General features: G+C 42.0%; 1 protein-coding gene across 1 annotated transcript; it reads left to right on the forward strand.

The window, feature by feature from the left end:
- The first annotated feature begins 9829 nt into the window (after window positions 1–9829).
- On the forward strand, window positions 9830–10725 carry LOC116099290 (actin-85C-like). The gene has a single exon (XM_031382632.1). The coding sequence runs from the start codon at window positions 9866–9868 to the stop codon at window positions 10694–10696; it is 831 nt and encodes a 276-aa protein (XP_031238492.1). The 5' UTR covers window positions 9830–9865; the 3' UTR covers window positions 10697–10725.
- The last annotated feature ends 8 nt before the right edge of the window (window positions 10726–10733 follow it).

The following is a 10733-nucleotide window of genomic DNA, read 5'->3' on the forward strand; positions in this document are numbered from 1 at the left end:
GAGAGAGAGAGAGAGAGAGAGAGAGAGGCAGAGAGAGAGAGGGAGAGGGAGGGAGGGAGGGAGAGAGAGGAGAGAGAAAGATCCTGGTGTAGCTTCTCAGCTTCTCAGCAACAGACAGGAAGTTTTCACTCTTCAAGGTTCTAAGATTTTTCCATTCCATGTTGGTATTCATGGGAGTGGAGCATGAGTCTCTTGTTTACTTGTGTAATATGCACAAATGTCTTAATGCAGCCAAGATGAGTGGCTGGAGCCCTAGCAGTGGGCTAGGCACTGTAATGTGAATCTAAGGGGTGAACCAGCAGACAAGCAGAGACATAGAACATGCTCTCCTGGTTGGCTGCTCCTGAGGAGAAGGCCACATGCTGATCTGAAGGTCAGGTGGCATGAGCTATCAGTGAGTTCTATACCCCTTCTTGAAGCATCCCTGCTTTTCAAGAAAATTATGTCCTTCAAAATCCTGGCAGTGGTGGCCTATTTGCCAAAGTAAGAATTGGAATTTCACCTTAGTGTCAGATAGAAGAAAAGCCCTTGAAAGCCAAGCAACAGGAGACAAAGGGGGATGATGAGAGGACTGGAAAATTCATTAAGGCTTCAAGTTTCCCTGAGCTGTAGGCTATTCAGTTTACCACGATCTCACCAAGACTACATACAGTGAGTTTAATAATATTTAAAGTGGAGGTCATTCTCCACATGGATGTCTAGACTATACTGCTAACACTTGTGCTCCAGCCTTACCTCCTAAACTGTTCAGAGCAAGGCCCGTAACCTAGACAGAGTGACACAATCCCAACACTTCAGAGACAAGGCAGTAGGATTGTGAGTGTAAGCTAGCCTGGACTAGCTAGTGAATTCAAGAGTAGACTGGGCTACACAATGAAATGAAACCACATCTCAACAAACAAAACTAAAATATTGCCAACAAAAAGAAGGCAAGACCTTTTGTCCAAGTGTGAATAAGAGATGTGTTAGCCCTATACCCCAAGCCCAGGCTCCTCCTGCATATGGAAAGGACATGCATCCCTCTATCTCTGAGGACTTACTCTCCACTTGCTCTAAGAGAGGAGGAAGACAAGTCACTGGATCCAGAACCAGCCTGTGGCTTGGACCAGGCATTGCCCCTAATAGGGTATAAAGAGTGAAAAGTCAAGGAATACCTGGTTGCAGTGCTTATTGAGTCTCTGTCTCTCTCTCCTCTCCTCTCTCTCTCTCTCTCTCTCTCTCTCTCTCTCTCTCTCTCTCTCTCTCTCACACACACACACACACACACACACTTCCTACTTTTGTAATGAAGTGGACATGTTGATGCGTGTTCCAATGTAGTGTTGCTTTCCAGGGCTGAGCCCAAGTACATTCTCAGCAGAGCCTCATCCCCACATATCCTACTTCTGAGGACAACGGGATTTGGGCTCTTTCTTCTGTGATTCTCTTTCAACCATCCCACACCCTACAACCCACAGGAAACTGTAGCTTTCTGTCCTCATTTAAAAGCATTTTTGTAGCAGCAGCAGCAGATGGGAACCATCAAAGAAATCCACAAAAGGCAAGTGTGCAGAGAACAAAATGCAGCTCCAGTTGATTTCTCTACAACACAACACTACACTTAAGGCTCAGAGAACATAGTGGAAGAGGAGGTGGAAAGACTGTAAGAGTGGGAGACTTGGGTGTGTGCTGTGAGATAGTATCTTCTATATGTGACAGGGGGTTGCACCCATGAAACCTTAACAATTTGGGTACCTAGATAAGGCCTGCACAGTGGCAACATCAGCTGAGATCGATCTTAATGCTGATGGAGAAAATCTCACAAGATCCCACCCCAAGGTGAGGAATTATAGTCAATTAATTAATGGCTTCTAAGAGAAGGAATGTGTCTTCTGCAGTGATGAGCCCTGAAAGGTTATCCAATCCCAAAAGGTCAGCCCTTATACATCTGAACAACTCTAAATGGACTCAGCAGATAACATTTATATACACATATGTGTGTATATAAATTACTATTACAATGGTAATTAAGAAGGACTTGTGAAGTTGAGGAGTAGAAGGGATACAAAAGGATTGGAAGGGGAGAATATGGGATAGAAATTATGTAAATACAATGCTCATGAGTGACATTCACAAAAGGTAGTAAAAACAAATGAAAAAAATAAATGTTTTGATTTCATTCTTTTTTAAACTCAGAGACATTAGCTCTGGAAAGAATTTATACCAGTTCCCTGTATCAGTTTAGGACAGAGACAAGACCCTAGGTTTACTCCACCTACCCACACCTACATCCATGGTCAAAATTAGGGTATTCAAGTCAAAGACCTAGAATGATAGAAAAAGACATCTTCATGGACCTAACAATGTTACTTTCCAGTCTCCAACCACATCTACAGGAAATCCACTCTGCCAAGAGCTTCCCAGCAGTTTATATTTGTTCTAGTTCCAACTCTGAGAGCTTAAACAATACCCATCTAGGTGTCTTACCAACTCATGTAACAAGACAAATGCAGTTGTCCCCAGCATGGCTAGATCTAAAAGGGAGTGTCTTTCACCATTTCTGGCTAGGCTTAGCTCTCTTCTAAAATGTCCACTCTCCAATGTTCTCTCTATTTGGTGCTAAAAGTAGAACCCTGACAATGCTAAGCATATTTATTGACATGTAAGATCTTGAGGACAGGTACAGTTCTTGCCTGATGATTTCAGCAAAAGTCCCTAGAAAAGTTTGACTTCCCTAATTTAATAGAAATGTCCATTCCTAGGTCTGTCATTAAGATGAAAAAAAAAATGTGAGCCTAAACTGATCTTGAATCTCAAGACCATGTCTAGAACCCAAAAGGAAGGGTGTTTGAAATAATGGTATCTAGAAGGAGTGAGAAGTACATGAGGTTCTCCAAAGAAAGGGAAAAGGGCGTGTTTGATGAGTAAATACCAGACATGTCCTAGGCAGGTCCTTTGAGGAGTGACTTGTGATGGATAGAAGTGGAACTGCTTTTGTAAACGAGCATCCTCAAAATCGTTGCCCTGGTTTTCCCTGCAGTGAGTGTCCAGGCATTCCTCACAGAAGGAACTAAAACAAGATCCAGGAAAACAGGGCTCTGTCAGTCAGTTAGAACTGATGTGAAATCGCTGATTAGCTCCCTTTCACAGGACATCGGAGGCATCCCAAACCACTCCCCAAACTAAATCCTATGCTGACAAATAAAAACCAAAAAGCCTAAGCACTTATTCTTTATCTGTAGCTCAGATAACGTCAGGAAGAAATAGCATCAAGACATAGATCACCAGTTTATATCCTCCTTTAGGACAAATGAAACCACTTAAGAATTTCAAACTGATGGGAATTTAAAATGGATTCTTGTGGTTCTGTGATTAAAATGCCAAGAATTTCCTAACATCAAAATTTAAGGATCTTTAATGGGCAAAGTGGCAAATGTTATGAATATTCATAGTTGTATCAGAATTAATAGTTAATTTTTAAAGAGCAATACTATACTTTCAGAGCACAATAAAAAAAATTCACATCTGCTTGTACCTTCCCTGGCCTGTGGGCATGGGAAATAAGGTCAAAGGCATATTTCAGAGCTGCAGACATCTCCCTCTTGCTTGAGTTTTCAAAGTAGCTCTCAAGTTTCTTCAAAGGTCTGTTTCACGAACCAGAGCTAAAATATAATGAGGAAAGGCTGAAAGAAAAGCCCTATCCAAGGGACTTCAGGTGGCTTTGGAGAAGTATGTTAATGACCAAGTTGACATCAACATCTGTTAGCACCTTTCATAATGCCCCCTAGAAAATCCACTTAACTCTTGGCATCTACTAGAAAGGGATTCTCAAGGTCCAGCAACTGATAGATGCCCTACACATAAGCCATGGGGTCCTCTGATGGAGTAAAACCTAAGAAAAATATGTCAGAGCTAAGCTCTTCATGTTGCCTTGCCTTGCCCCAAGGGAAAACAATGACTTAATCCACACTGGCTAAACCTCAATAGAGTGAACTGTGGATGAGGACCTTGGGTCAAGCCAGGACAAAAAAAAAATGGCATCTGTTAGTGTTTGGGAATGGTGGATTCCTGGGCACTTTTATAAACAATGCCAGCATTGAAATAGGGCTGGTCCCTTTTTCCCTCCAGATATAAACATTATGCTTCAGACCTTAATAATAAGAACCAAACCTCCTGCCACACTTCACAAAGCAACATATCCACTATATTTGTTTGCTATGAAGAGTCCATAAAAACACAAGTATCCTTACAAAGGCAGTGACCTACAAAAGATTAAAAAGTACATGTGCTAATTGGTGTGTTGGATAGCCAGCAGCTGAACATTATGTATTTGCAAACCCAGTGAGCTTGGCAGAATCATTTTTCTGACTTGGCTTAACTCCTTCTACACAGTGAAAGCCAAGCAATCCAACAGTATGTAAATATTTTTCTGTTACCCATAATAAAAGACTATCTGTGAATATCTCTGTAACAAAAAAAAAAAACTACAGAAAGAATATTGTGGAAGATCACAGAGGCAGTATGTATGCCTTCACACCCCTTAGCTTGCTCTTTCAGCTCACATGCACTGAATATATACTATATAATTCTATATACTATATATAGTATATATGCTAGAGTACTACTAGGACTCTGAATACATAAAGGAAGTTCAACATGAGCAAAAGTGCATAAGCAGAAGATAAACAAATAAGTATCCTCTAACAGTTGGAAGAAGGGGATTAGCAAAGAAAGGGAAGCAAATTTCACCAGGCAAAGGGTGTCTTATTAGGGAAGGGTCACTGGGTAGGTAACCTTTGGCCTTTGAGAGTCAAGTGAGAACACACCAGGTGGAAAGTGGTGTTGAGTGGAAAGACAGAACAAAGAACAGGGAGCACATTCCAGGCTGAAGAAGACAAGTGGAGCTCATCTCAAATCCCAGCTCTAATTGATGGGGAGTGGTGCTCTAAGTACAGCGATGACAACAGCCGTGGGTACAGCAGAGAACTTCAGCATCCCACATCACCAGCCACCCTGTAATTCACTCACCCCACCTTGATTTGACTTCCACTTCCATGGACAGTTCACCTACATGCTGCCAGCTCCCCAGTTTCAAGCCTGTGCAGCTTTCTGTTTCTCTGGCAGATATTTGGATTCTACAGAAATCCAAGGGCGAAGTGCCTAGCAAGTATAGAGGAACTGAGGATATATAGAAATTAAATGAATGACAAATGGGAGACAGTGAGCAAAGACACAAGATTCCCCTTCCCCTGGTAAGATGGTTCACGTGTGCATCCTAAATAATCCCCAGTGGTTTGCCAGGGGAGTGGGCCCAGTTGCCCACACCATAGATAACTCCCCAGTGTGCCCTTTACAGTGGGGTCTCTGCTCTCACACATGCACCTCCATTCCTCACAGAAGGCTCCTGAGATCAACTTTCAAACATTCCACAACAGTCATCTATTGGCACATAATTACCTAAAGTTACTCCAAGACAGAAAAAATAAGCATTTATTGTCTCCTAAATAGTCCCTAAAGTCAGGAAACACACCAATGCTACATTATGAGGTCTGACTCAGAACCTCTCAAGTTGGAAGGTGCCAGTTAACTGAAGATGTGATGGATTTGGTGGGTCTAAGATAGCTCACTCAGATAACTACCAACCTGGTGCTTCTGACAGTAGGCCCCACCCTGTGGGCTTCTTGAGATTGCTTGAGAGTCCTCAGGACATGGCCTTGGCCTCTTCCAGATGAAATAACCCAAGACTGCAAAAAAATACTCATGATGGATTTTAAGACTCAACTTCAAAACCATACACTAACACTTGGTCATATCTTTTTGTTCAAAAGGCCAGCCTCATGTAATGTGAGGGAAAATAACAGCAGGGTGAGGGTACACATGGGACGCTGGAAGCTCTGGGGGGCATCTTAGCAGCAAGCTAGCATACTTTACCTGTGGGTCTCACAAGAAGCTTAGTCCTAGTCCATTGCTGATTGGCATGACACTTCTCCCAGGCATCCAAACAGACTTGGGGTCTAGCAGCCTGATAGAACATTCTTTAGCCTCCTAAACTTCAGATGGAGGTCTCAAATTGTATTTTTCTTTCTGGGTTAGTTCTCCTAAAGTTAAGGTAATTCCAAATTTCTACTTGTTTGTTTCCCTTCTGAGGACTCTCCCATTGGACAGAAATGGGACAATATCTTTTCATTTTATTTAGAAGAATGAAATAAAAGAAAATAAGAAGAATCTTTAGATCTTCATTTGTTTATGACAGTGCTCAGTTACCTCTGTCACCACCATATATACAAAATTCTAAAACTGTGGTTCCTTTTAATTGGTAATTTATATACATTCTTTAGCAAAAACTCAGTCAGTGAGAGACATGTGGAGACAACCTCGATTATTCTTCAGAATGACTGTGTTCATATCTACATGGGAATTTTACTTCATAAATCAGAAATAAAGAAGTTCTAGCCCCAAATTCTTTAAGATGTAGAAATGATGACAGATAATTCAGTTTGGGGATGACTATTCAAAGCTTTCCTCTTTGTCTAGTTGTGATAAATCAAAGATAAATATAATATATTCAATGTATGAAGCTCTCAAGTGGCCCAAGGAAGTTCACCAGGGAGGAAGACTTATGCTTGATCTATAGCTCGACTTCTTCCTGAAAAATGACTTGTCAGTCTATAAGTGAGCAGTTCACACCATTTGTTTTCGGGGAACATCTAAATTACAATCCTCTTTTACAATTATACTTCATCATGTGTGCCACATTGCTTATATCACCCTCATATAAGCATGTAGTACTTAAGTCAGTAAGCAAAGAGTAAAATATAAATGTGCATATGAATATATAAATTAGAATCTTGAGGCTTCAAACTTGAGAGACTTCTTATGTATTCTCTTCCTTTTAATGCATCTTGTTATTTCTAACAGCAAGGAAATCAGCTCATCAGGATTCTTTCTGTAATATATTCCCCTGAAGTCAAAGGTATGGAAATGTGTTAACATTAGTAGTAAAATCAAATGCGAACATTAAGTAAAGATATTTGCCAGAAAAGAAATAAACCAAGGCAACCACAACAAAAATATGGGGTTGGCTACTTGAGAGCTAAACCATTTCAGTTGCTGAAATGCTTGCCTCTCTAGTTGTTCAGAATCTTTTATTGACAACGAGCTAGGAATTAGATGTCTCCTTTCAAGGAGTCACCAGTTTCCCCTTAAGACATTCTCCAATGTAAGTAAGGTATTGCTTAAACCCTGGGCACTTTATTTAGGATGCCAGGGAGACAGATTTTAATTAATTTAATCACAGTGAAATTTCACAATCTAAAATAATTAGCAGTACTCAGCAGACAAGCCATTATCTGTTGGAGGTAATCAGTAGAGAGTGCCAGGCTGGACAGTTAAGGATCTAAGAAGGGCCTTTTACTGTTGATGAAGTATAAAGCATGCAGGCCTGTGTTGATCTGCATCTCTGTATTTCTGCATCTCTGCCAACCCAAGCTCTGCGGATAACACCAAAACATTTTGGCTGTACTTATGAGTGAATCCTATCTCCATATGGTGTTTGGGGAGAAACCTGCTTGGTTGAGGCAATCTATATCAGGGATGAGTAACGATTATGTCTTATGTATTAAAATTGCTATATCAAAAAATGTTTTGGCTATTTAAAAGATATAAGTTAGAAAATATTGACTCTGCTAAGTCATTCTTCCACAGAAGTCCTGAGAGCACTGACCAAGAACAAGTAAAACATGCTTTTATCTTTCTCCATTGAAAAACAGCTTTGGGGAGGTGTAATCCACACAGCAGAAGAGATATCTTTTTAAAGCATATGGTTCAGTGCTTTAGTGCACTCACTAAGTTGTCAATAATCATCATCAATTCTAGAACGTGTGTGTGTGTCTGTGTGTATACATGTGTGTATGAGTGTGTACATATAGATGTATGTGTGTGCATGGGTGAGCATGCCTAAATATGTATGTACATAGGCCAGGCCATAAAGGACATTGCATGTCCTGCTTTTTAACACTCTACCCTAACTCCCTTGAGTTAAGTCAGTAAATCCAGAGCTAGGCTGGTGGCCAGCAATTCCCAGAGATTCTCTAAATGCTACCACATGACATTGAAGTTAGAGTCATGCATGCAACCAAGCACAGATTCTTAAAAATATGGGTTCCTAATTCAGATCCCCAGTGCTTGCATTAATGAGGACTTTTAAATCTTCTCTAAAGGAATCCCCATATTTATCATCCCATCTTACCTTCCACCTCATCACTGGCAACACTTAACCTTTCTGTTTCCACACTCACCTACCTTGGGTAATTAATGTTAACATGTAGAACGTTACAATGTGCAGCTTGTCCTAAAGGGCTTCTTTCACTTTGCATAGTATTTCAAGGTCATTGTATAAGGCATGGCTTTACTTGATCACTTTATGGCCAAATACTATTCCATTGTATACATATGGTTTAGTATGTTCCTCTACCCACTTATTTAATGATGCATATCTGAGTCATGCCCACTTTTTGATTTCCATAAATAACTTCCCAAACATTCATTTAAACATTTTTGTGCATGGATATATACTTCCAATTTTCAGAGCACATGTATCACTTTAGAATTTCTGGGCCCTATGATACCTCTACCTTGAAGAAATATCAAGATTCTCTTCTCAGTATCTGCATCAGGGGTTCTCAACCTTTCTAATTCTGTGGCCCTTTAATACAGTTCCTCATGTGGTGGTGACTTCCAACCATAAATTTATTTTATGTCTACTTCATAATTGTAATTTCACTACTGTTATTAATCACAGTATGCAACCCCCAAAGGGGTCATGATCTACAGGTTAAGAACTGCTGGTCTACTTCATTTTTGTATTGCTACCAGCGATATGTAAGAGTTTGTTTCTCTTTGCATCCTTCTAAATACTTGTTACTTTTTTATTCTAACCAGCCTGTTGGGTGTCAAACAATAGCTTAGGTACTTTCAACTCATGCTTCCCTGATGTCTACCTGTGTTGAGTATGTTTTCATATGTTTTTTGGATATTTGTGTGCCTGTTTGGGAAGGAAAATCTATAAAAATCCTTTGTTGAGTTTCTTTTTACAATCAACCTATAAAATTATCAAATAATTTGGGAATTATAACTTTATTAAATATATTGTTTGAAAATATATCACTTTTCTCTCTGGTGACTTTCTAAGGCAGGAGGCACAGACCACAGAATCGGCAGAGCAGCTAGGACAGGGTCCTTTCTACCTCCATCTACAACCAGGAGGTGCACCTATTCCACAGCTCCCTGTGCACCATTCCGGCCAGGGGAGAGCAGGTCTCCAGAGATCACTCTGACCCTGGGACTCAGGTGAGATTGCCATTTTCTTTCCCATGACTTTCTAAGTCAGGACCAGCCAAGAGGCACAGGCCTCAGAAGCTGCAGAGCAGCCAGGACAGGGTCCTTCATTCATCCATCTGCACCCAGGAGGGACAGGTGATCCACAGCCCTCTGTGCACGGGTCTTACCAGGGGAGACCTGATCTCCCACGAGTGCTGACACAGGCTTACAGACCCACAGGAGGAACAAGCTCTAGCCAAAGACAGCAAGAACATCTAACACCAGAGATTAACAGATGGCAAAAGGCAAAATCGAGAATCTTACCAACAGAAACCAAGATTAATTGGCATCATCAGAACCCAGTGCTCCCACCACAGCAAGTCCTGTATACACCAACACACCAGAAAATCAAGATTTGGATCTAAAATCATATTTCATGATACTGATAGAAGAATTTAAGAAAGACATAAATAACTCTCTTAAAGAAATACAGGAGGCTCACACTCCACTGTCGGCTCACACAGCACTTCTTCCCGCTGCTCTTTCGTCCCGTCCTTCACCGATCGCAATGGAAGAAGAAATCGCTGCACTCGTCATTGACAATGGCTCTGGCATGTGCAAAGCTGGCTTTGCTGGTGACGACGCCCCTAGGGCCGTGTTCCCATCCATCGTAGGGCACCCCCGACACCAGGGCGTCATGGTGGGCATGGACCAGAAGGACTCCTACGTGGGTGATGAGGCCCAGAGCAAGAGAGGTATCCTCACCCTCAAGTACCCGATCGAGCACGGCATTGTCACCAACTGGGATGACATGGAGAAGATCTGGCACCACACCTTCTACAATGAGCTGCGTGTGGCCCCTGAGGAGCACCCGGTGCTTTTGACCGAGGCCCCCCTAAACCCCAAAGCTAACAGAGAGAAGATGACGCAGATAATGTTTGAAATCTTCAATACCCCAGCCATGTACGTGGCCATTCAGGCGGTGCTGTCCTTGTGTGCATCTGGGCGCACCACTGGCATTGTCATGGACTCTGATGACGGGGTCACACACACAGTGCCCATCTATGAGGGCTACGCCCTTCCCCAAGCCATCTTGCGTCTGGACCTGGCTGGCCGGGACCTGACAGACTACCTCATGAAGATCCTGACTGAACGGGGCTACAGCTTTACCACCACTGCTGAGAGGGAAATTGTTCGTGACATAAAGGAGAAGCTGTGCTATGTTGCTCTGAATTTTGAGCAAGAAATGGCTACTGCTGCATCCTCCTCCTCCTTGGAGAAGAGTTACGAGCTGCCTGATGGGCAGGTGATCACCATCGGCAATAAGCGGTTCCGGTGTCCGGAGTCACTCTTCCAGCCTTCCTTCCTTCCTGGGCATGGAGTCCTGTGGCATCCATGAGACCACCTTCAACTCCATCATGAAGTGTGATGTGGAC

The sequence above is a fragment of the Mastomys coucha genome, unplaced genomic scaffold, assembly GCF_008632895.1.
Source record: "Mastomys coucha isolate ucsf_1 unplaced genomic scaffold, UCSF_Mcou_1 pScaffold20, whole genome shotgun sequence".
In the NCBI taxonomy this organism is placed as follows: domain Eukaryota; kingdom Metazoa; phylum Chordata; class Mammalia; order Rodentia; family Muridae; genus Mastomys; species Mastomys coucha.